The sequence below is a fragment of the Anser anser genome (genome assembly GCF_964211835.1).
Source record: "Anser anser genome assembly, chromosome: 7".
NCBI classification, from domain to species: domain Eukaryota; kingdom Metazoa; phylum Chordata; class Aves; order Anseriformes; family Anatidae; genus Anser; species Anser anser.
Window position 1 is genome coordinate 20,806,970 of NC_139727.1, and position 26,969 is coordinate 20,833,938.

At 43.6% G+C, this 26,969-nt stretch overlaps 1 protein-coding gene across 18 annotated transcripts in view; it reads right to left on the reverse strand.

The window, feature by feature from the left end:
• Nucleotides 1–26,969, reverse strand: part of TLL2 (tolloid like 2) — a 93,241-nt gene that overhangs the window by 3,451 nt on the left and 62,821 nt on the right. For 10 of the 18 annotated variants that reach the window (XM_083844921.1, XM_083844923.1, XM_083844911.1 and 7 more), the window contains 13 exons: nucleotides 25,828–25,930; nucleotides 22,287–22,403; nucleotides 18,059–18,204; nucleotides 16,910–17,105; nucleotides 14,568–14,693; nucleotides 12,897–13,057; nucleotides 11,975–12,155; nucleotides 10,434–10,559; nucleotides 9,713–9,840; nucleotides 9,413–9,626; nucleotides 8,390–8,640; nucleotides 7,084–7,214; nucleotides 2,559–2,674 (listed from right to left, as the gene is read on the reverse strand). In XM_083844921.1, the coding sequence (XP_083701047.1) occupies nucleotides 2,559–2,674; nucleotides 7,084–7,214; nucleotides 8,390–8,640; nucleotides 9,413–9,626; nucleotides 9,713–9,840; nucleotides 10,434–10,559; nucleotides 11,975–12,155; nucleotides 12,897–13,057; nucleotides 14,568–14,693; nucleotides 16,910–17,105; nucleotides 18,059–18,204; nucleotides 22,287–22,403; nucleotides 25,828–25,930 (1,996 nt within the window). Of the gene's footprint in view, nucleotides 1–1,334; nucleotides 1,495–2,558; nucleotides 2,675–4,282; nucleotides 7,215–8,389; nucleotides 8,641–9,412; nucleotides 9,627–9,712; nucleotides 9,841–10,433; nucleotides 10,560–11,974; nucleotides 12,156–12,896; nucleotides 13,058–14,567; nucleotides 14,694–16,909; nucleotides 17,106–18,058; nucleotides 18,205–22,286; nucleotides 22,404–25,827; nucleotides 25,931–26,969 lie in introns of those variants that run through there. The other 8 variants (XM_083844915.1, XM_083844926.1, XM_083844914.1 and 5 more) reach the window with 8 other exon arrangements.

The window sequence follows — 26,969 nt, forward strand, 5'->3', positions numbered from 1 at the left end:
GCAATACAAAGAAACTTGAACCAGTTTGCTTAAATTGTTTACACCATGCAGAGTCTCTGAGTAGTCAGGGATTATCACGCAATGAGCTCACCCTGGCAGCTAGCTCCCCAGTGAGGGAGGACAAGGCTGTTTGTCCCCACAGTGGCTGGGGAGCTACAGGAAAGTGGCAACTTGTAAGACAGCAAGCACCTCCACCTGCAGCCTTTGAGCCCCAGACCAACTGCACATTCCTGCTCTTGTTGATTCAACAGACAGCTGAAAAAAAGACTTTAACTCCTTCCTGACTAAATTGTTTCCACAGACAGAAGAATAGCTGTTTACTCTGGTGCTGTTTTGCTGCCTGGGGCAGTTGGGATACAAACACTACCATTCTAGGAGGAATACAGAAAGAGGCTTGGAGAAAATCAAAAGCTGCTCTCAATCTCTCTTGCTGGTGTAACTATACCATTGGAAGCAGTATAGAGTCCATTATATGGTGAGCTCTGTGGGCAGCTGAGGCCGCCTGTAGGGACTGGTGCTACTGACAGTGCCGGGAAGGGAAGCTTAGCTTTGGAGGCAGGCAATGAGGACAAGCAGTGCAGAAGCTTTTCCCCCCTCTCCTTTAATCCAGGGGCATCCACAGGAAGCAGCTCTGTTAAGACACTTAGGTTCAGTGTTATTACTGAACCTTGCTCAGCACCAGAAACATGTAGGAATTAAATAAAATGGAGCGAAAGAGCAAAAGCTGCTGAGATCTCCCTTGGAACTGATGTGGAAGGTGACAGAGAAGACTGAAAGGGAGCTTCACTTTGCATCCACCAAAAGCCAGTAGGGAGGGAGCTGGCAGAAAGCTGCCCTTTTTCTGTCTGCAGGAAGTTCTGCTGCCATGCACTGAGTAGGGCATGGTTATTTCAGATCAGGGAGGTCAAAGCACACTGAGAGAGATGTGACTCTTCAGTTTCAGCCCAGTCTAAGTCCTGTGGTCTGGGAGCTGGACACACCACTGGGCGTGAAGGATCATAAAGCTCATTGAAAGGTCCAGAATTTATCCTCCCACTACAGACTACAGCTGGAGACATGTTCGGAACCGTGGCCTTTACAGGCAGGCCGTGGACACTGAATTGGAAGTATAACCTTTCAATGGCTTAGCTTAGGGACTGCAGATGTTGGGAAATGCATCCGAGCAGACACAGTTAACAACCAGTCACCAAGTGAAAAGGATTGATTTCTTCCTAACTCCCCAGAGGCACAGGTATTGCTGCACCCAGGCTGCCAGCCGGGAATGAAATACAGCAGAGATGTTCTCACCTGAATTTTCTGTTGTGCATTCTTTGAACTTCCTCACTGAAACATACCTTTCTGAACGGCTGACCTGTTAATGTTTGAGCTTGGATATTTATCTCTCTCTCTCTGCTCTGAAGCTGTAAATTTATTTTATTTCCTTCTTCTCGGTTAAAGACGTAATGGACTTCATGATTATTTCCAGGACTGTGCATATGCAGGTTAAATGAAAGCCTGAAGAGAAGGAGCCACATAAAATGTGTTGTTTAACTCTGTTCACCTCTCTGTGCTCAAGGTATTTGTGAAACTATATCTGTGTGTACAACTGATTTTTGACAAAATTAAGTTGCCAGATAGCAACAGGTCTATTTGTTACTTGCAATAACCTGATTGGTAGCCCTTGATTTGAGTAGAAATGCTTTTCCTAGTTTATTTAATCATAGTTTCAGACCAGGGGTAAAGACTTAGTTCCTTAACAGTAGAGAACAAAAAGTATAAAGTAAGCCCTTATTTAAAGGACAAGCCTGGTTCTGCACTGGAGCAAGACACAGAACTAGCCTGTTTCTCTCAAGTGTACAGTAGCTTAAAGCAATTGTCTCAAGTCATTTGCAAAAATTGAAAAATATGGAAATTTGTATGCTAGCCACATTGTGAGAGCCAAGGATTTTTACATGTAAATTACTATTGACTTCCAATGTATTCACTTCTAGCCATCCCAGCTGAAAATCCTGATCAGCCTGCTCTGAAATTTCAAAACTTAAAGTGAGCATAATTCAACATAGTGGTTGCAGACTGCAGTGCTCCTACTTTTGTTCACATGTTGCCTGGATTACTCTAGCGTGATGTTTAGAGGGCTCTGAGCATCAGTGACCTGATGTGAGTTGGGTAGATTTCCCTGCAGCACTAACTACAGTAGCTACTGTCTGCCGAGGGCACATCCTGAGCAAGAGAAAGCTTTATAACTGCAGTTTAGCTTAAAAAAGAAAACAATGCAACCATGCTTCCACTTTGCTCCAACTGCCCTACAACCAGGTGATACCTCCAGGACAGAAAAGCTGGGATAGACACTAAAACCCAGTCAGGTGTCAGAAAGCATTGGTTGCACAACAGGAAAATGCAGAGATAGCAGAAAGGTCAGCTTGACTGACTTGGTTGGGACAGAGAACAGGAGGGCTGAATGCTCCCAGGGAGCGCTTCATCAAACACCTGAGTGCTCCCATGGCCTCACCTCTCTTGCCCTCTGACCTCTCCCCTGAGTTCATCCACCAACCAAGAGAGACAGCACGGCTCCCACTCACCATTTCGCTCTCCTCCCCGAGAAATCCCTGCACGCGGTAACAGCTGACCATCCGACTCCAGGTTAGCACTCCTTTTAAGATAAGTTTCTCTTCCTGTTAAAAAACAAACTGCAGACCTGTAAAGAGGAAGAGACAATGGCATTTCTGTCAGGGTGAGTCAAGTAACCTGGTTGGATCCCAGCACACCTGGTAAAGCAGCTCCTCTGCCAGGGGCAGAGTCTGGCCAGCACAGGGAAAGCTGAGCTTCAGGGCACTGAGGACTCCACCTCTTTTTTATCTGCCTCATGGCAAGCAAAATTGCTCCTGGCTCAGATGATGTGTTTAATATGTACCAGAGCCCAGCCTGAGGGGAATCCTACTTTTATTTTCTAAGGCTAACACCTTGTCTGACAGAGCACGTTTACTGGGAATGCCAGGACAAAGTGGAGGATTTCTGACAGCTTGTTTCATGCCTGATGCTGAGACCAACGGGCCTGTCTGCTGTAGACATCCTCCTCTGTCTCGACTGTGGTGTACCACTGAATTCATGTTTTTAAAGGATGAAGAATCTCCTGGCAGACAACAGATATTCCCTTCAGCATCTCACACATGGTGACTGGACGGTCCTTGGGCACTTTCTGGAAAATTAAGTCCTGTCTCTCGAAATGAGGCTTGGCCATTTCCCATGGCACTGGTGGCCGGCAATCAAAGTGGAAAGAGAAATTAAAGGAAAATACTATTTGGACCACAGGGAATATATATACGCCCGTGAAAGATCTCTACACGTACAACAGATAGATCATGCACACAGTGAGAACATATCTTGCTGCAACTGCAGATATCAGTGTTTCTGTGACATCGGTTCATATTCCATCTGCTATTTTACCTCCTATTTCCCCCTGGCTTCCCTTGGTCTGCATCGTTTCCAATGTTTCAACATCACTTTAGTCCATAACTCTCTATGTGTCTGGAGGCTTCCTAGCCCTCATTTTGGAAATCATGTCTGGAAATCAAGTGATTTGACTGTCAGCATCCAGTCTCATTCCAGAGTCATACTGTGCAACAACACTCTGGTGCAGGAGGCTGCACAGGGATGCTTGTTCCTTACTGCATTTCTGTTGCTGCTCTGCCTTTGGGAGCATCTGGGAGGAAATTCAGTCACTATGAAGTTTTGAGTGGCCGTGACGCACACCACAGGAAGCATACTGGGTGGTGGGACATGCATGAACTGGGCATGTGTTGGGGGAATAACACACACATGATCCTTAAGGAAGCATGATACGCATCAAGCAGAGGACAAAAAGAGGAAAAAAAGCATTTTAGGTGCTGCTTGGCTACTGAACATTTTGCTGCTACAGTAGGAGTGCAGACTACAAGGCTGCAGTAAGGAACATCTGCCTTGTGTTCACCCTGCTGTCCTTTACACAGGAGTTTCATGTCCCAGAGACTTTGGGACCTGCTGCTGAAGGCTCTACCCTGTACAGCACTATATGAGCTTTCTCTTTTGAAGTCTACTTATGGAATAATTTCCAGATCCATGTTTATAACTGTAGATCTACATCCCAGATCACTAAAGGATCAGCACAGAACACAAGACAATGATGTAGCTTTTGGCTGACCAAGTGTCACTGCCTAAGTGTCCTTCTGATTCCAAAAACCAAGACAAAGCTAAGGCTCAGGTGAAAGTTACTTTCTGCAGACAGTAAATCCCACCCGCTATTAGCAGCAGACACAAACAACAGTCAGCAGAAACAGAAATGTATTAAGAAATTTCCTCCCCTTGACGAAGTGGTAAATGCATGCATACAACATAACATGCAACTGAATCCAGTCTTTAATGAATGCAGAGACTCATTCTGCACATGTACATTTTGATTGCCCTCCACACCCTCCCTCTCCTTCCCCTCTAAAAAAAAATATTTTAGTTAGTGAAACGTAAAATCACACAAAGACCAGAATATGTATATACACCTTTAGAGGATCTCACATTTTTTTTTCTTAAGAAACTTTCACACATTTAGGATTATTGACTGTTAAGCCCAGTCAGTACAGCAGAAATATTCCACGCAGATCATTGGTTGAAACGTACAGTACAACAGTTGTGAGTATACTGTCACAAGAGACACCTGCTTGAATGGTAACAAGTGCAGTAGATCCATCGAACCATATTGCAAGCATCTGCAATGAACCAGAGCACTGAATACAGTCTGAGAAAGATAAAAAAAAATATTGGAACAGAGAACACAGATGTTAAAGTACAGAGGAAGCTCTTACAGTAACTTCTCTCCAGAGTCATTACTCCCATTAGAGAGCCAGGAAATCTGAACTGCTGCTTGCCACTTGAAACTTTCCTTCTGCTTCACAGGGACTGGCGTCAGGCATTTATTTCCAGACCTGAGTCACTGCACTTTTGCTTGAATGGGGGCAAGGAAGAGACCCCAGCTAGCAGACCTCACTTTCCCAGACCTGTATGGACAAACAGCTTGAGACAAAAGGCCTTGCCTGTAAAAAGGCCACAAAAACGGAAAACAGAAACAAAATAGAGCTAGAAAAACAAACAGAAATAACATGGTTTTATGCAGCCTGCAGTAAAGCTATAGTCAATTGTTCAGTATTGTTCACATGACAATTAAGGCTTTGACTACTGGTCTTCTACATGCACATTTTATATACATATAATTGTGTGTGTGTATAAATTATTTTATTTTTCTTGTTCTAAGCAAGAAAATATTTTCATGCATTTGCTTCCCATAGTATTCACAATACTTGGACCATATTCTGTTCAAGGACTTCTGGAGAGGGCTGGGTCAATTTTATTATCCATCTGGAAATGGCCTCATCTCCAGAAATATCATTTGTGCCTGACAGTGGCGCTGGCCCCCCACTTCACAGTCATACACCCAAGCAGAAGGTGTCACCCCAGAGCCTGACAGTACATTGGTTATGTAAACATAGTAATCCTTGGATTATAAATACTTTCATTAAAGCTAACATACCTCAGCTTTTAGCTCATAATTGCCCATGAGTGCCTTAATGAAATATTCAGAATAAAATCTTTTTTTTTCCTCCCATAACAGTTCAATTACGGTGCTTCCCCACAAAGCGCATTTTTCCCTACTTTTTCCCAAAGAAGTGCCAAGCTATCTGTTAATTATGCAAGTCCATGGTGCAGTAACTTCCACGTATATAATTAACTGCAACACAGAGCACATCTCAGACTTATAGCTCAAAGTGCTTAATTCATCATCCCGCACGCATGCCCGGGCTATAGGACTGCTGTGAAACTAATAGACCGGGTCATGGGCTAGCAAAGAATGGAGAAGCAGCAGAAATCAGCAGAGCTCTTCCATTCCTCATCCTGTGCCTGCAGCATGCACATATTTGACAGGTTCCCAGAGTTCACCAGAACTGACCTGCAGCACGGCCTGTGTTCCTCTGCCTCAGGAACAACCAGTGACGCTACGCTAAGATATTCTGTCCAATTCTGACGCAGCGTGTCCTTCTGTGAGATGCTCTGGCTACCTGATGTCGCAGAGCACCCCTAGGTAGCTGTGGGGAGCTCTGGGGAGAGCAGCTCAGACAGCTATGAAAAGGAAGGGCTCACAAAAAAGGGGTACTAAGGAACAACAGGAGCGTGGAATGGAAGCAGCATAAAGAAGACTGAGAAAGCAAACACGGGTGGAGTGAGGAGAGACTTCTTATTTAAGATAAGGCCTGGACTGCTGCCACAGCCCTCTGACCTGTCTTGCCTGGCAGTGTAACGGGAGCAGGCTGCCAGCATTCCAGTTTCTAAGCTTTGCCAACATCACATGCCCTGCCTCCTACCGAAGCACTTCCCTGTCAGCCGCAGCCTTTCCTTTGGTCACTGCACTGAAGTACTTCCATTCAACACATACTGTGACAATTACTGCAGATCAGGCACCGGGCACTTCTTGTTTATTGTGGTCTAAGTAGCTAGCAGCCCTAAAGAGACCCTCCCTGTACCCTTTCCTACCTCTCAAGCCACGATAACCAAGACAATAAATAGATGGGATAGAAGGAGCCATGGAATTTGGAGTCCTGGCCATCTGGTTGTTCACTTATTGCACAGAGTATTTTGTAGGGGAGAGGGGGCGATCCCCAAGGTCCTTTGAGAAAATCCTACCGGGTGGCTGTCCACACCATCTGCTCCAGAAAATGCATTCAGACAGCTCATGTACAGGATGCTTAGGAAATGTCACCTAGAGTCAGGATATTCAAGAGACCAAGACTTCTCTCAACTCAAGCTCAGTCTTCACTCAACCCCACGGGAAGCTGTGCAAAACACAATGATTATGCCCTGACAGGTATGGTTAGAAGACAATTTTTGGTCCTGGGTATGTTAACATGAGAGGGTCAAGCTAATGATTTCAGAGGCAAACCTTTGTGACTGGATTTAGTTTTAGTTACAGAAAATGCTGTACACTGCTTTAGGCCAGGTGCACAGAAGCTTAAAAAAAAGACAAAGATCACAGTTAAATGTCTCAGTCTTCAGATGGGGAATGTCTGTAAGCAGCAGTCAAATTACTTTCTCATATGCAGTGCATCCTGAAATTTGGTACTTATGTATCGGGCGTGAAAGCCTTTCTTGTTAATGGTGTCATCTGTGTGAAACCGAATCATGATGGAATCCCCTGCAGAGTAGATTTCTTCCAGAGGCTGCAGAAAAGGAAAAAAGAAAAGAGAAAAAAAAAGAACACAGATTGGTCAAGTTTGCACGCTAAATAACTGTCTGCATTACGATGCCAGATTTCAAGCTCACAGTGAAGACAGACTGGACAGGAAACACAAATACTGAGTGCTCAGTACCTCCTGTCCTGCCCTGCTTTCCTGAGCATATTCCCTTGCTCTTTGCACGCTTGCCTTTTACCATTTGAAGACTGATGCCAGTCCCTTGACATTTTTGGTCCAGTCTTCTGAGTATGCTCTAATTTGTCCTAATGTTTTCAGGAAATGACACAATGCAAAGTGGACCCTGTTGGCAGCTGAGGCCCTTCCAGGGTCGATTAGCAGCAAAATAACTTAGCCATATATCTTACCAGCAAAACTGGTGATTTCCCTCGCTGCTGTGACCTGCTATAAGCTCCCTGTGCTTCTCTGCAGTACTGATACTTTCCCCACCACTCTGTTTGACAGTATGCAGGTAGGTGATTACTGCCCCACTGTCCTGAACTTCTTTGCACCAATCTGCTATGCCTTTGTTTGTTTTCCAGACCATTTCCCAGGTTTGCATAGACTATTGTGACACACGGGCTGCCTGATCATTTCTCTTTAAATTCAATAAGCACATTCTCTGTTTCATTGCTGAAGTCCTGGAGAAACCAAACATGGAACCTCTGGTTTTAAATACCACACACTGTCACTCAAAATAACGGAGTCACTTCTGTTAAAGCGGGACACAGATAACAATTTGGGAGACAGCACACCATCCTGTAGTCAAACAGCTCCACCTTTCACTCTCTCCAGAGCACGACTGCAATGTAACTTGCTTTCAGGCAGGAAGTAACTGAGGATTAAACCAGCCTTTGGAAGTGGTTTCTTACATTCACACAATGCTTTTGGTGCAAGGCTAGGGCACAGCAGTGCAGCAGTCCCATGCTGATTGCACGGCCCTGGGTTAACAAGGGAAAGCCAGTTGGAAAGGATTTCAGACCAACTCTGTATATCAGATAAAATGACTGTAATCTTTAGCAAGAGGGGAAGAAGCAAAACACAGACATACAAGGCATTCTCATCATCAATTTGTGACTGCTGACCCTCTCCGAAAGAGGATATGAATTCCCTTCTTTCCCACCTCCAGCCACCACTGTGAATTCCCCATCACTATGGCTTACCCCTGAACCACAGAAGCGTCCCAGGCGGGGTGCAGTGCTGTCGTAACCATCATAGATCTCCATGTAGTCGTACCCACAGTCAGCTTCTTCCTCGATCTCAAATGTCTGGAATATCAGCTCCACCCCATAACCATCTTCAGCTACAATCACCCAGTCACAGTTGGCTTGACCTGGATAGTTGTTGTCCCCAAACTGAGCATGGGAATACAGCTCCTTAGTTTGTACTTCAGCCTTTAAGAGCCCACCACACACTGAAGGAAGAAAGGGCACAAAACAGTCTCCTCAAAGGCCCTACCTCACAACAAAGACTTGCCATCCCACTTTTGGGCCATCTGTGGGAAAAGAAAACCTCCAGCATATGTACAACAGGGAAGGTAACTAACCACTGCACCTAACTAAGACAAAACAGTGAATTCTTCAGTTATCCATGAATCCAATGACACACACAGTGTAGAGAAGCCTGATCCTTTTGGTTTCTCTGCCGCCAATGAGGAAGATGCCTTCTCTCACATGCACTGCTGCCCAGTCTACTTCGTTCATTTAGTGGCAAAGGTTGCAGAAAAGTGAATCTTGATACAACACGCCCACCTCTGGGCTGCCACAAATAGAAGATTAAGCTTTCTGTGTCTGTTCACAGCACATCTCTGCTTCCATCATAGCCAATCTAGTATAAGTTCATTCTGTGTGTGGGTCAATATACCTGAGAGGCATCTCTTGCTAAGCTAAGCTGTGTCACCTCATTTTCTGAGGATTGATGAGGAACAGATGTGGCAGCTGCTCAACCATCTTCAATTTAAACAAGTGAAGATGAGTAGGAACACCTGATGTCAGTAGAACTCTCAGCTAGTATCTATGGTATGATGTCAACAATGGTCTGAGAGCTGGTTAGCACAATTTACAACCAAATAAAACTCAGGCTAAGCTCCTTTTGCAGAAAAGTGTGTCTGATCTTGCCCGGTAAACAAAACAGTGAGATCTGATGACATCTCATCACACTGGGATATTGGCAGGGAATCAGCTTACCTGTGCTGTGTTTTGCCTGGAAACCTTTTCTTTGCACAGAAGCATCAGAGTAAAACCTAAGGAACATCTTGTTAGTAGAAGCTACCACAGGGTCTGGTTTCTTGCTGCCACAGAAGCGACCAAGGATAGGTGACTTGCTGTTGGGCCCATCATACATTTCCAAGTGGTCATAGGCGCATTCTTGGTGCTGTTCGATCTCAAACTCATTGAAGGTCTACAGTAAGAATAAGGAAAATGGAAAAGACACTTACAAATCTGAGAATGTTTCTCCCCTTGCACTCCCATTCACTGATCACTCACTACTTTCACTCGGTGGCCAGATGTTGCAGAGATATTCCAGGTGCACTCCTTCCGGCTTGGGTACTTGTCAGGCCAGTTTGGACTGCTCATCATTCCCTCTGCACTGCTCAGCTTATGCTCACAACCAGCTTGAGAAGGAGAGAGATCATAAGACAGAGGCATCAAGGTAGGTCTCATACAGGCACTGCATTACTGAAACATCCTACATGTTCCTTTCTGTCCACCAAGACCCTAAGCATGGCAGAACTAGGGAAGGCTTCAGTCACTGGAAAAAGTCTTTCAGAATTACTGCATAATTCTGGTGGGTTTGTCCCCAGAAAGGCCTGTATGTTTGGCATCCCCTGCTGCAGCCAGACTAGCTGGCTGAGATAACTGATCAGCTGGTGAAAGAGACCATCTTATTCCCCTGAGCCCCATTAACCTCACCTGTACCCTCACTCCCAAATGTATTCTCCTGCTCCTCCGTCTCATCTACCCTGCTCCCAGTGACAAGGTCTCCAACCCTGCCACTGTGTTGACTGAGAAATGGATCCTGCTGAAAACAAGCCCTGACTTTCCTTTCCCTAACTAGTTTTTCAGCTAGAAGGGGCTTTTTCAGTGCCCCAGACTGGTACGGCACTTGGCTGCACAAACTAGCTTCCAATATAGGGCAGGAAGCATTCTGGTTCAGATAGTGTTTGTGGTAGCTCACCTTTCCTGAATGCAGAGAGCAGGGACTTACCTTCTTTACAATCGTGGCCATTTTCATGCAGCATAAAGCCATTTCTGCACTGGCATACATAGCTTCCAAAAGTGTTGATACATTCATGCTGGCAACCACCATTGTCTTTGGAGCATTCATCCTTGTCTGGGCAAGATCAAACCAACAAATACAGAGTTACCAGCGAGAAACAGATGACCACTGTCACCAGTTGTGAATCCCATATCCAGACTGGTGAATACAAACACAAACCTCCAACCTCTGTTGATGGATTTGTCCAGTCATCTTATTAGCCCAGACACAGTTTTCTTCAACCATTTTTCATTCCATAAGATGTACCACAAAAATGTTTTATTATATAATGCAGGTTTTGAATGATTAAAAATTCCTTATCTAAAAGAAACCTATAGCAATGCCTCTTTCTTTTAGAATAGGGACCAGGAAAATAATCATGCAAACTCACTAGCGTATGCAAAAATCTGCTGGTCAATCTCTATATTTTCAAGTTTCTAAATGCTCTGATGAGCCTCCATCTTTAAGCTGCTCTGTTCAAGAGCACAAGCAGATAGAGAAGAGGATCTAAGGTACGAGCTGCTATCTGAAGCTGAAATACGCCCCAGATGTTCATTGCTGTATATTCAGTTCTATGCTGAGGCCACAGAGAGACTGTTTCTCACCCTGACGGGACAGCAGCCCATGCATAGTTCAGAGAAAAGGGAAAATAAAGATACTTCTGTCCCACCTTTCTCATAAACAAATCCAAGGGGGTTGGCTCTGAAAAAATCAGAGTTACAGTAAAGGCGATGAAAGGATCCAGAAAGCATAGTGAAAGACACTTGTTTTTAGTGCCCTCCCACTATAGAGTTCCCTTGACAAGCTGATTCCCTGGATCCTGGACCTCATTAACCTCATCTGACTCCTCATTAACAAACACATTTCTAGATAAAACACACTCCACTTCACCTTTCCTTCTTCTTGTTAGATTTAATAAGCAAAGCCCCTTGCCCTGATTCTACTGTGCCACTGTCTTAGCTCAAGCTCATTTTACTTGATCATCCTCCTCAAAAATATTAACACTCTTCAGCCTCTGCTGAAAAGACAGCATGGAACTGAACGTCAATTTTCATACAATGCACAGTTAACCATGAGAGCTCCCTGCCAACAAGGTGCATCACTGAAACCAAGAGGTATGGAGGAGTCAGAACTTCCACTAGTATGCACAGCACCGATGGAAAGGATTGCTGCATAGAAGGTGTCTAGAAATTTTCTAACTCCCCTAGTTTCAGAGAAAAAGAGCTATTCTTAATGACACCAGGGGCAGAGAGAATTTCTAGGATCAGGTTCCCCATTCTTTCCACTGTGGAGGGACAAGAGGCATTGATGAAATTCATGCACCTTGCTGACATCACATTGTGAAATTGGACCATACACTGCACGGAGAAACCAAGATGAAGGATGACACAGCACAACGCAACTATACTTTTTAGATGCAACTATGTCAGGAGGTTTAAGATAATTTACGAAAAAATGAGAGGTTCAGTCAGAGGAGACAAGACACATACCAGAGAAGAAGTGGACTTTGAATCCTTTCTTGGATACTGTGTTGTCTGATTTGAATTCCAGTCTCACGTTGTTGCTATGTGATGTGATTACTTCGGGCTTCTCTGAGCCACAGAATCTGCCATGCAGCTTGGAGTCAGAAGCCAACCCACTACGAACCTCGACATAGTCATATTTACACACCTGCCAAGACAGAAGGCAGTCGACTCAGAATAGAGCATTTCAGAGAGGGGACAGAGGCTTGACTGACAGGGAAAGAAAATAGCCATATACTCATACACACTCCTAATTTCCCCAAAATCTCTTTTGTCAGTGTTCTTACCCCATTCCCTTGTTGCCCCAGTCTTACAGCTGGGGTCTGTTTATTAGAATAGTAGGGTTTCCATTTAATTTAGCTAAAATAATTAATCCCACCTTATTCAAGAGCCTAGTGGCATTGAATGAACTTCAGCAGCCTCCTGAATTAAAGAAGAACCATTTACAGTGGAGGAAATGAAACCTGAAAGTTTTGTTCTGAATCCATTCTTTCCTTGGCAGGGCAGAGAACAGATTCTATGGTTATTTTCTTTACCCTTGAGGAACGCTACTTCTTTGTTCATTTCCAATTATTTTCCTACAAAGGCAGCCTAAGGAAGGGTGGGATGGGACACCTATTAAGGATGGAGAACACCTACGATTTTGCAAAACTGGCTGAGAAAAGAAGCCCATCTATAACAGAACAACTTTAATTCTCCACTCCCTAGAGAAAGAAGATTCAGACTTCAAGGAGAACAATCACTGTTACTGGCTTATTATAGCAAGGGTCGGGAAACAACCAGAAGCTCCACCAGCAAGTCAGACTCCTCTTGCTTGTACCCAAAGGATTTACCCAGTTCCAAGTTAGCCAATAGTCACAGTTCTGAGATGCAGGGATTGGTTACGTACGTCATTCCCTTCCAGATCAAACACTTCAAACTGCAGAGAGATCCGGTATTGAGCTGGAGCTACCACCTGCCAGACGCAGTTTTTGTTAGTAGGATATTCCTTGGGCCATCCAGGGCTAGTAATGGTCCCGTTGAGCTTGGTGATGAAGCCCCCACAGGCAGCTGGAGAGGCAATAAATGAACACAAGGTTTGCTTAGTTCTATTCAGACACAGAGTGGGCCATACTGTTAGCTGGGAAATGAGTCAGACCCTGACTGGTGGCACATTTCAAATCCCAGCCTGCAGAACAGGTTGAAAAACGTTAGGAGTTGCAGAGAAGGCAGAAACATTACCTGCTACAAACCACCAGTGAAACACACACAGCCAGGCAGCGGCCCTATGAGTCACCTAAAACTGTGTAAGATTGAACTAAATTTTACTCTACAGCCTTGGGCTTACTATGGATCAGTTGATTTAACATGCACAATACAGTTGTAATGGTCAGCTTGGTAAATTCACCCACACTCAGTCTGACAAACCTTATTAAGTTTAACAGTAAGGATTAATTAGAGGGCAATGGAATCTCCTCGGGAAGACACTCCTGTCAAGACACACCAAGAAGCCTGTTGGTGGCTTATTTCAAGTAGGCTGCATTTTCACCAGGGAAAATTGAAGGTAAAATCAGAGACTTAGCTTTACTCTCTCATTTCCTTTAAAAATTCAGGACATCTCAGTTTCACCCTCTTGAGAGAGGGAATGGTTTTTACCTTTAAGAAATTGACCTCGGTTTGCTCTTTTAATGCAAAATTCTACTTGCAACAAAGCATTTTTTCCATGCTGTTTCTTTGGAGTAATGAGATATGGCTAGATCTTCAAAATCCACAAGGTTAAAACCTTCTGTGCCTTGTTCCTGGCATAATTTTGCATTAAGAGAACTAACACAAGGGAGCAGCTTCAATGCAAAAAAGTGCAGCAATTGTTTTATGGACTTGATAGAGCAAAGAGTAATATAAAATCAAGTGTTGTAGAACCTAACAAAACAAAAATTGCACAAAGCATTTGGATTTTCACCAAAACTTTCCAGCTCATTTGCTTATTACTCTTAGCACCTCACTAGTTTTAGCAGAGGTAGAACAACCACTTCATCTGGGGGACAGTGAGGTTGCATTTACATTCCCCTCCATCAGAGTCAGCAATGCTAGGCTATCTGCCCACACAGACCATCTGTGTTCTGCACGAGAGCAGGTAGCAGTGACAGAAAGGGGAGTCCCACCGTCCTTTCCACAGATCTGCACGTGCTGCTGTCCACTCCGTAACAAAGACATGCTCTGTGCTGAGGAGGCAGGATAATATTAGGCATCCAGCCTAAGGAAGCCAAACCAGGAGCTTTAGCTGTCAGCTTCCAATGTTCCCCCTATCCTATATGGTATATCATGGGAGATCTGCTCTGACCAAGAAGGACAACAGTTTTTAGAGGGATTTAGCAGTAGACAATCACTCTATTTTCAGTTTTTCACCCTAAACTTGATGTTAACAAAATAATTTTGGGGGGAGTTGATTGGGGGGGGGGGGAGATAAACAGAACCAGAGAAGATGAAGGGAAAAGGAGAATCATCTCCAAGCTTGTTCAATTCCTTTGTTAGCTGTAGTACCCACCCTACGGAGAGATGCCTCTATCTCTACATCACCCACCTTCACAGCTCTTTTTATCAGCTGTCAACTCATAGCCAGGCTCGCAGGTGCATTTGTAGCTGCCCAGTGTGTTCTCACAGTGCTGCTCACACCCGCCGTTATCCGGCAGAGAACATTCATCCATCTCTGTCAGGAGGAAACCAGAACAAGTCATACTTTTCCCTCACATTCCTCAGGTAACACTTTTGGACAGAAGGATAGTACACAGAGATTTCATTTTCTGGTTTCTGTTTGTGGATTCACTATGAAGAAAGTAGAGCATTCCTTTGTTGCTCCACGCTTGGACACAGTATAATAGCTTCTAATCTGGCTGTTAAATTACGCGCTTGAGAGGAAAGAGAGGTGTTCTCTCCTACAATCATAAAAACAAACAAACAAAAAAACTGTAAATAGTCTTCACAATGGGAGGGACATGAATTCTCACGTCCTGGCCGTGGGCAGCTACATTTCACTAAGTATTGTCTTTCCACTAATATTTGCCATCAGGTAGAAAGGCACAACGTGAGCATAAGTCAAACACATCACAACTAATACTTTAACCATGTACAGAATATGTATGCTTCAGTCATATAAACAACTTGTTACCAAAATGAAGATAAGTAATGAAGCACAACCTTAGAGCTTTCCCTTGAGATATACATGAAGGGTTGGACAAGAAGTAATTGCTCTTCATATCTTCTTGACGTTCTCTCTTGGACATGATCAATGACTTACCCTCTCTGAGCTGCTTGCAGGTTTATTTTCTCTGAGAAGTTAGAAGTTACCACTGCAACTTGTCACAAGGCATAAATTTCAAATCAATTTTTGTTTTGTTTTAAGCTGAGTTATTTTCTTTCAGTGTTGTATGACATATGATTTATGCTCTATTTCTTTCATAGTATGTTAGGGCAAAGCTGACCCATTGGCTCAATCAGGTATGGGTGGTAGTCTGCTGAGTGCCTGCAGAGACATGCAATTTGTTCGTTTATTTTGTTCAAGAACTGGCTGGTACTCACTCAACATCCCTCTGGATATGGAGGTAGTCTGCAGACTTCAGATCCCAGCTTGGAATTCCACACAGACTATGGGTATGTCTGCCCAGCTTTTGCAAACCATCATCAGCTCTGCCCACAGTGCAAGTTGGCTAGAAAAGGTGTAACTGTGGCTACTGTGGTGCTTGGCCCAAGCAAAGACACTTATGTTCCTCAGCTGGACTGACAAACAGGGACTCAGCAACACCCTTAACATCCACAAGCTGCATTGTTCTTGTTCACACATGCAAGTTTGAGCGGACTTTGCAAATTCTAGTCTGCCAGCAAAAATTGCACAGACAATACCCATGTCTGCAACTGTGCTAACAATTCACTCTAAGCAGTTTTATACCCCTGCCACAATCACCCTGCACTACCAGCTCCTGAAAGAACCCAACATGTCTTGAGGAAGAAATACTATCTGTATCTCTATGGAACCTGAGAAATTTAAACAAGTAAATCCAGGCGCTCTGAGAATTGTCCAGGGGCTGGAATGAAACATCACAGTATTTGTCAGTGATCTTGTAAGCACCCTTAATATAAAGGCACAAGTTGAATTAGAAATAAATAAAGGACTTATGCAATCCAAATATTGGCATTGCAGCTATTAGGTACTACCTCACAGCAACCGCATCAGGTATTTTCCCAAGTAGTTATATATTTGGTTTCTGCCTCTGTCAAGCCACCAGGGTGCTGGTAAAGAACCATGGCTTGGATCCAGCTCTTAAGAAAAATCTTTGTCTTCATTCGCATCTTCCTGAAAAGGATCTCAGATTAGGAACGTGTTTGTTTCCAAAAGCATTCTAATTTTTTCCCTGGGATTCTACTTATATTTCAATTTACCTTCTCTCCAGAAGATACTTTTGGAATAGAACTAAAGCAGAGGGTTATTTTTAACACTCTTTATACAGTACTAATGCCTTCTTTGAAAATATCAGTATCCACTGGCACAGAAAAATGGGGGTCACATTCAATCTAGTGGAGTAGCGTGTGATAATTTTCTGAAAGACTATGTAACAAGTGAAAATAAGATCACAGGCTAATACCTGTGTTACTCCACACAAGGTGCTAGTGCCTGCGCTGGTGATGACCCATGAAAGAAAGGCTGCCCTTTTTCGAGCGTGATCATCAGTAAGGTGATGTTCATGCCTCATCATCAAACCTTTCTATAATCTCAAAGCAATTTGTGTATAGACTTGATTTTGGCAGTTGTACAGGTAAGTCGAAAAGCTTTGAACTAAAAGCAGATAAAATGCTAACTTCATTTTGGCAGTAGATTAGGGGATGAGTGGTCCCCAAGTTCAACCTTGAGAGGTACCAGAGATCACATACCTTTGAAGAAATTTGCTGCAAAGCCTGCTTTATTGATGGTTGCATCAGATGTAAACTTCATCCATACTTTATTTGAGCTGGACTTGATATCTCCTGGCTTCTCGTAGCCACAGAATCGACCGATCAATGGGCTGTATTCAGTGAGGCCATCTCGGATCTCCAGGTAGTCATAGGAACATGTGTCATGCCATTCAATCTGCAAATAGAAAAGGGTGGGCCTGTAGCTCACTAGCATGAGAGCTGAGTCAGGATCGCTACCCAGTTAGACACTGGCCAGAGATCAGCTTTGAAAGCAGCATCCCAAACTGGTCTCAACTAGCTGCATGTCTCATGGCTGCTGTTACTACTGCAGCTGAAATCACATTCAAATACGAATACATCTCAGGTCAACAACTATTTCATGGCTACCCTCCAGTGAAACTCAGTCCTTGACTTTTTCCATGACAAGCTACTTTTCCATGAGAAGCTGTAAGTAATAGAGAAGAGCAACTACAAACAAATGTGCTCAAGGAATGGCCTTGGGGTTATAGTCAGGGAGTAGCGGTGTCAGCTCTTTCTCGGACAATCACAGTAAGTGTGCACAAGCCACAGCAACCAATTAGCTAGATGGGATTTATGGACAAACCCAGGTCCTGTCCACTCCCGACTGTGACTAACACATTAGTAGTCAGAAATAGATCATCGAGCACCTAACTAAGAGTGTAAGACATCCTATAATAGCAGAAAACCTTTTTGAGCTTTTCAAGGACTGTCTGCCATCTGGAAGTGTGATGTTTCTTTGGACAGTCACAAACACCCTGAAATCTGCCAAGTCCCTGTAACGCCAATGGGAGGTTTTTTGCTTGGAATGTGAACATTCAGTTTCATTTGACCAGAGTAAAGTATTAAGGACTCCTGAATCCCTTACTTAACATAATCAGCAATTTTGTGCCCATTCTTATTCTTCCTATCTGGACTAACAGTTTTTGAAAACTCATCATATTTTAAACTTGGCTTCAAAATTTCTGAGCAAACTTCTGGTGAGGATAAATAATGTTCTGAACTTTTTTTTTTTAAAGTATTATTATTTACATTACTTCCCTTTTAATTTTAAAGGATCTAGAGAGCTTAAACAATAAGTATTCAAGAGCTTACAATGGCATTTCTCACCTCAAAGGCTTGGAACATGATTCCTATGTGAAAGCCCTCAGGAACTGTGATCTTCCAGATGCACTCTTTGGAAGGTCTGTAGTCATCTGGGTAATTAGGAGATTGGATCTGGCCAGCATCTTTGTGAATTTCTCCACCACAAATAGCTTCATAAGAAACAAGCAGCAAAAACATGACATTGCAGGGGTAAAGCCTGCTCCATAGCTAGCATTCTTCCTCATTCAAATCTGTATCGGTAACACTTCTTGCACAAAGGCAACACAAATGTCATGGCAGGTTTTAAAAATCTAACATTAAGTCTTTAATAGCATCTCCTGTCTTGCTGTACCAACCTCTCTAGAAGGTGAACTCACTGAGACAAAGAATTTTATGGATTTGTGTGTTTCACACTCTAGGTCAACTCCATAACTGCTTAACACCTGCAATCAGCAATAAGGACCAGGAAAAGATGGAAGGGAAAAAAAAAAAAAAAGAACAGCTGCAAATCTAATCCAACCACAAGATGGCAGTATTAACAAGCGTGAGTTGAGCTGTTCACCAGGAGACCTTCAGGCTGACTACTGCGCATGAAAAATTTAAGTTTGTGCTAGATGAAAAAATGAATAAATTTAAAGACCAAGAACAGATAACTTAATACAAAATCTGGTTTCATACAAAAATAGCAGAGACCTCAAAGACAACAGCAATTCAGCATAGTGGCAAGCAGGAGAGGTGCCTGAAAACTGAACGAAAGCATCACCCCAGTCTTCAAAAAGGGCGAGAAAGAGGACCCAGGGAACTACAGGCCAGTCAGCCTCTCCTCAGTCCCTGGAGAGGTGATGGAAAAACTCATCCTAGAGGAATCACTAAGCATGTGGAAGACAAGAAGGTGATCAGGAATAGTCAGCACAGGTTCACCAGAGGGAAATCATGCTTAACCAACCTAGTTGCCTTCTGTGATAGGACAACTGGCTGGACAGATGACAGAAGAGTGGATATTGTCTGCCTGGACTTCAGCAAGGCTTTTGGCACTGTCTCCCATGACATCCTCATAGGCAAGCTCAGTCAGTGTGGGCTGGATGAGTGGATGGTGAGTTGGACTGAGAACTGGCTGAATGGCAGGTCTCAGAGGGATGTCATGAGTGGCACAGTCTAGTTAGAGACCTATAGCTAGTGGTGTCCACCAGGGGTCAATACTGGGTCTGGTATTGTTTAACTGAGTAATAAATTAAATCAGTGACTTGGATGAAGGAATAGAGTGCCTCCTCAGCAGGTTTGCTGAATATACAAAACAGGAAGAAGTAGCTGATACTCCAGAGTGCTGTGCTGCTGTTCGGAAGGATCTCAACAGGCTGGAGAGATGGGCAGACAGGAACCTCTTGAAATTTAACAAAGGCAAGTGCAAGGTCCTGCATCTGGAGGGAGTTAGCTGTGCAGATATGAGCCTCCTTATGTCCTAAAAATTGCTCATAGCAGGTAACATTGTCTTGGTTTTGTCTTGTGAGTTGCTGATATTTAACTGTAATCTATTTAAAAGAAGTGCTTCACTAGTGCAGTGCTAACTTCTTAGAGAATCAGAGCTCAGGCACAACCAAATAGTTGCACCTGAAATTCAGCTGCAGAGCACAATTTAGATCGCAGTCCAAGTTCACATATTCAGAGCTACAAGTGGTGCTAGAACCTCTGAGGCACCCTTTAGTGAACTGGTTCCCCACCTAACAGAAAGAGGACTATGAGAGCAAAAAAACGACAATGTCTTTTACTTTTTCATTTTTAACAGCCATAAAATTGTCAGCCTGCAAACAGTAGTTTCTCTATCCATGGCAGTAGTTCACACTAATATTCAGTTGAGTGGTTAACTGTACTAGAAGAGTTTTACTGCTAAATGGAAAAAACATCTGTTGACAGAGTCTGAGAAGGCAATAACAATGATAAATTTGAGGCTGCCAGCAGTGCTATAGGACAAAACCACCAGCATCTTCTCCATTTTGAATATAACAAAAGAAAAGGAACAATATGACTGAAAAAATGAGGACACTTTCACTAAACTGACTTCCTGTCTTTTACTATACAATAATTCTACCATTACACAGCTATGTGCTTCTACCTCCTTTCTCCCTTCTACTTAAAACCTTAGAGACAAGAACTGGAGGAATCTAATCCAAAAATCAGTCCTCACCCACAGAGCTCCCAGCAAAGTTTGAATGCACAGAAGTTTAGATGCATTCCTAGAAAAGGACAGAGAAGCAGTGGTAAGACCCACCTTGACTTTTCAATATGTGAGGGAGAAGAGTTCGAAAGAAAAAGAGTAACTAAAAGCAATGCAGAAAACTTTATGACAAAAATTAACAGAAAATTAAAGACTTCAGAGCAGTCTCTCTTGGAAATAAAAATTACCCTTATTGCCTAGACGCAGAAGTCACAAAGCATCAGAGCAAACTACCTGACAATGAAGGAAAGAAACAAGCTATTACCTATCTGCTGTTGAATCAGAGGGAAATTGGGATTACGGAAGATTTTTGGAAACTCTCCCACTTCTGCACATAAAATATCCAGAGAGATGCAGACAATCTCATTACCTGCTCCTCTAATAGGATGAGGCTGAGTTAAGAAAAGAAATAAGAAGTGGGCCATCACTGCTACAAACCGGCTTCCACCAGTCATAACCTGTACTTGCTCTCAGAATCAGCAATAGATTTCCCACCTTTCCAAAGGGAAGTTGCTTACAGGAAAGGATTACGTAGAAAGCTGAAACCCCGAAGAAGCAGGAAAATATGAACAGTCAGAGGGACGCAAAGTCTGACCCACTAGATACACATACCACTTTCATTTGCTCTCCTCAGAAATTAAGTGAAGCAATTATTGCTCATCTTTAATGAACCTATAGGGGTCACTTATTCATCAACATGATATAAGGATATACGGACAGTTATCCAAAGAAAATAAAGTTTTGCAAACTGACTTTGGGTTGTAGCAAATATATATATATAAAAGAATACTTCAATATCATTTATCAATATAAACCATGATGCCATATGAACACACATCATGAAGAACAGAGAAGATGCTTCCCAAGAACATTCCTTACGTTTCTTTTTTCTTTCAAAGTTAGAGCAGATACAGTGGGTTATCCTCCAGTGCTAAGAACTAAGCTGACTGGCCCACAAAAGCAATAAACCTAAATAAAACAGTCTATTAGAGACCCACTAGTTTGATCACTTCTAATTCAAGCAAAGTACCATAAAAGGGGTGTTACAAACCACGTGGTCCAGGCAATAGCTGCTTCTCAGGAGAAACATAAAAATCAGGCAAGCTACCTCTGCCTCTGGACAACGATTCCTGCAGAAACCAGACATTTCTCCTATGTAAAGGATGTGCCAACCCCACACTGTTGTGAAATCCTCATATGCTTTATTTGCACCTCCCCAACAGTCCTGCATTTTCTTTGCTTTCCTCTGTTATTATCATTATTCATGAATATTCTGGACACTCAGCACTGAGTTTCCAATGTCATGCTTGTTCCTGCAGCTGCAGAAAGATGATGTATCGTTGGTACCATTCCACTCAAACTCACTACTGCTGAGGACACTGGTACTTCTAAGAAAATGCCTGATGCTCAGAGAACAATGAAGGCTTTTAATACAACTTAGCATTGTTATTGTCAAAAATAAGCATACATGGAAAGGGGATGTTACTAATGACTTTGCTTCTCCTCTGAAGCTGTCTCAGCATCCCAGTGCCATGCAAACTTTGAAAGTACCTGATCTGCAGAAAATCCACCATGCTAATTTCTAATCTTCTTTAAGTAAATAGAAGGGAGAAACCAAAGAACAGCCTTTGCATTTGAGTTAAGCAAAAAAACACCAACAAAATAAGCTGCATTAAGTGATGTAAAGTATATGACCTAAACCAGAACTTTGTTAAATTACTAAAAGCAACCCTTGCTACACATAGTAAGCCTGCTTGCAGAGGCAGGTTAGGGCAAACAGCACCCTGGGCTATGAATGGAAGCCACTGCCCTGTGCTGCTATCCTATCCTATTCTCCAGAAGAAATGTGATGATCTAGTTGGAAGATCCATACCTTGGTCTGCTGAAACAGCTCACAAATTCTGCCAATTCCCATAAAAGCAAGAGCGGGTGCTGTGTCTAACTACATGGTGAAGCTGAACTCCTACTGACCCCATAAATCCTTGCATCCTGTTCTGACTGCTCCATGCAACGTGACACACTTCTAGCTAAAGGCTGTACCTTCATAGACCACAAAGAAGCCTTTGCCCAGGATGTTACTGCTGCTCCGGAACTCGATCCACAGCCTGCTGTCCGTGGAGATTACTGGTTCAGGGATCTTGTCGCCACAAAATCTACCTAGAAGGCAGGAAAGAGATGATCAAGATCTCCTGGCTGACTGGCAGCACACCTACTGGTGGCAGGCACCTGTGGTTCTAGGAAGCAAAGACAATCTGTGGTTAAAGGAGCAGTGGTTGTGTAAAACACCCTTTCACTCCCACCACGCCTACTTTTGGAAGACTCTCTCTTTTTTCCCCATTAATTCTAATCCTCTTCAATTATTAAATACAGATTTCCTTCAGCTGGCAGGAGAATCCCGTAATCATAGACGCAGCTTTTGTTACCCTGGTAAGTTCAAAGGGGTTCTTGTTTTAATTACATGATTGGGCAAATGAACTGACAAAGGTGGAGAACCATTCCCTGTCCTGGAGATAGGACATTGGGAATGTCCTTTCCACCTGTTAAATGTTGGAAACTCCTTCAGTTATTTGCACCCAAGACCAAATTGTCCAAGTCAATCTGAGGGCAGGATGTGGCTAAGATGATTATGCGGAATCCCTAAAGAACCATCTAACACAGCTTATCCTGTTACTGGTGCTAAAAGTCCCTTATCTCATCCTCTGGTCTTATTCCTCTAGTAAACCTACCTCTTTGGGGTTAAACCTTCATAGTCATTCAATCTCTTTCCCATTCAGTATCTTTGTGACCAAGAACCTTTTTAGTCCATCATGCACTCTGCCATGAGCTCTCTGGTATGCATCAGCACTGGTATATACCTGAAACCCTCAGCAATGGACAATCCTAAAACAGACCAGCTGCAGAAGGCACCTGCCAGAACAGCCCAAACCACCTCAACAACCCTCACTCAGTTCTGGTGTTCCTCTGCCTGTCCCACCCAGAAGCTCCTCATGGAAACAGAGCAAACACTAAGTATGCACAAAGAGCACATGCTGCAAACACAGTTCTTCACTTCAGCTGACACCAGCAGGGCTATGTGCTGAAGGCCTTGGCACCTTGTCCGACTGAATTCCCTGTAGGAGTTTGACAGGGGCAGAGAGCAGTTACTTGGGTTAAAATTCAGTCAGGACAGTAGTGATAAGGATCCTGATCCTGGCCTTGTGAAACCAGACAATCTTTCTTCTTTGAAAACCCTCCATTGGGTGGAAACCTGGTTTATGCTTTAGTGGCAAGACAACACCTTAGTTCCCACTAGCAGGCTGTATTAGTGGTTCCCTACACTGGATAAAGAGACGGATTGTTCTAGTTCTATTGACTGACAGGCAGAGAAGACTGCGACATTCCTGCGTATGCAGGGAGAGTGGTTGGCATGAATCTTGTGCATTAGAAACCGAGAGACCCCCTGTGTAGTTGTCTGCACACAATCAGCTGTTGCCACTTTTGTCTCTGCCCACCTCATCATCACCATTTGGCAGCCTCGGGAAGCTGATAACCTTCAGGGATGCAAGAGTTCTGCCCCCGTGACAGGCCAGTCAGGGCAAACGAGAACGCACAGAAAGGGAGTTGCGAACTTTGCTTCTCTCCAACAGCAGTTTCACCGCCAACTTTTTCCCCTTGTGGAGTCCCTCACTCAAACATTAGTCCACACCTGAGCTATACTCAGCTGTTCTGTTCTGAGCCTCTGCGCCCCAAAGCTGCCCAGCGCTGCTGGGGAAGCGTGACACAGGCCTACAGCATAACAACACCATCTCCCATCTTCACTCCCCAAAAGGATACTAACAAACAGCATCAGTGCTGCAAAGCTCCTTCCTCTAGGGTCACTGAGCAACTGCCTCCTGGATTTATACTTGCAGTTTAACAAGGGTGTCAAGGAGAGGAAACGCAGATGAAGAACTAGAATGAGCAAGCTCCTCAGAGCATGATAAAGGGCCCATTCATAAAAAGTTATATACCATTTAAAGGCTGGGTTTTCACACACTTCCCTGGGAAAATATGCAGCGCACATGTACTTTTTTTTCTCTGCAAGAAGTCCATGCTTTCACAATTCACACTAATCCCCCTCCCCGCCCCCTGCTGAATTGCCGTCTGTCTGCCTCTTCCGAGCTAATTTCATGGGCTCAGCTCCTTGCGGGAGCTGTGGCCACTCAAGCAGTGTCTCATTCCAGATGGAAACACTCACGAGTACACCTGCATGAAGGTGACAGGGAGGTGGCTTGGCTTCTGAAATACCTTCAAATTACTTGGCAGAAAAAAAATAAATAATGGGGACCTAAGTTAAAGCCACAGGAGCAATGTTACCTGATGTATGTGCAGCAGAAAACAATAGCTGCTACCAACCCCAAAACAGACAGGAAGCAATAAAAACAGCTGCCAACTCCGTGCTGAAACACAGACCCATGGAAACCTCTAGAGAGCAGTCCAGCTCCAACCTAAGAACTTCATTCTGTATTACAGCTGGAATTTCCCATGGGGCTAAGGTGAGCATGGCACCTAAATTTCCATCACCCCACTGACCTCACACTAGCACAGATATGTGCTGCAGCACTGGGTACAGCACCTCTAACGCAGCTGGTGATGCTACACAAGCTGATTGCTTCTTTCCTTTTGGGTGGAAATAACTGTTTGCATGTAAGGACACAGAAGTGAGAAGGTCAGGATAGAGCCAGTGGCAAAGCTGGGAAAAGTAAGAGGGAACTTTGACTGCCCACTCAGGGTGGGAGAAAACTTGCAATTATGATAGCAGGAGGCAGAGGAATGAATAGGGAGGACACTGAGGAGGACCTGCACTTTCTTGAGAACTTTGGGAGCAGAGGTAGAAGAGAGCCCTTGCACAGTTTGATATCCTAGGCACGGTGAGTAATCCTCGGGCCCAGAGGCAATTTCGCTGCTAAAAGTACAGAGGCTCAAAGTACAAACGGCCGTGAATGGAACAGGCTGCCCAGAAAAACTGTGGATGCCCCATCCCCAGAAGTGTTCAAAGCCAGGCTGGATGGGCCTTTGAGCAACCTGGTCTAGTGGGAGGTGTCACTGCCCATGGCAGGGGGATTGGATTTAGGTGGTCTTTAAGGTCCCTTCCAATTCAAACTATTCTGTGATTCCATGATTTGTATTCTTAAGGAGAAAATTGCAGGAGCTTGGGCCAGGAGCTATATGACTGCTTCGTTCTTATCATCTCATGGTTCTACTCAGATCTTACCAAAAAAAAATAATTGTAAAGCTCCAGAGACCACATTTCTAATCCCAGCCATACCCTTCACTCACTTCCCTCTCTGCCTCACTTCTCGAGCTAGAAAAGGAATAAAGTCTTTGCTACCAAAAGACTTGGAGCATTGATCATTTGGTGTGAATACAGCACACTGACATCTCTGGACGGAGACATTAATACATGGCCAGTGCACTGCCTGGACACAGGCTCCTTCCAGGTAAACCAGCTCCTTCCAGGCTGGTTTATGGTGTTTTGTTTGTTTGCTCTGTTGTTTTTTTCCCCCACAATAAGCTTCAAGTAGAACACACAAAATGCAATTAATACGAAACAGCTACTCACCCAGTAACGGAGCCTTCCTCCAGTAGCCATCACGCACCTCCACATAATCATACCAGCAAAGGCGACTTTTAAATAAATCCATTGATGTGAAATTCAACATAATCTGAAAGAACAGATTTGTCTTTGGAATATGAACTACTTTAAAATGAATACCCTATAGATTACATACTTCATCTTTGCTACAGCGTGTGAGTATGCAGGAAAAGATAGTTGGACAACTGGTTGGAGTTTTAAACCAGCTTTCCTTGAAAAAAGAAGGCTTCTCAACGAATTTTAATTATACTATACAGTACATTACAGAAGACAGCATTTTACCATCCATTCTATAGTTCACACAGTCACTGCTCCCCAGTTACTAAAATGCTACTAAAAAGACTTTTTTTCTCTAAATTAAAAATGAAATCCTTGGTTTTGATTAATGTGAATATTATGGAGACACACATTTCCCCAAAATACATATGTTTGGGGTTTATTCCCTCATATAAATGTTTCCACTAATAAACAGCTGATTTTGCTGACAAGCTTCCACATTCTGACACTTATATTAACATAATCACTGTGATGCAATTATGTTCAGTGGCTTTACAGAACAGAGTTCAGCAAGAAAATGTTGTCCCGTTTGTCTCCTTCCTCTGTAACAAGGATTACTGGCCTTGCTCTGGGCCTAAGGAAGTCACTGGATGGGATGTATTTGTGGCATTTTTGTCTTTGCACAATTTGACCCTCATATTAATTTATATATATTGTCTGCCACAGAAATTGTTTCAAAACCTGGCCTGCTCTTGGTACCTTTTCCTCCCTGCAAAGCTCTCCCTGAAGCCAATGACGAAGACTCACAACAAGTAAGCTCTGCTATCCTTTGTTCATTCGAGTCTCAGTCCTAAGCATGTCTTAAGGGTGGTCCTCAGCAAAGCTGCTCTGCCACAAAGCTCCCAAGCCAGGCCATGAATTATTGCAGCCTGGTACGACATGAAAGGCTGAGGGGCTGGCATTAGTGGATTAAAGAAAGGTTTCATTTTCACAGGAAGATCAATATCACAAAAGGAACTGTAAAGTGGACAGAGCAGCTAACCAATGTAGAGCAGGCCTCAGCATTTCAAGGCTGGGAGCAGGGGTCCCCTGACAGGGGCGCTATGCCCGTA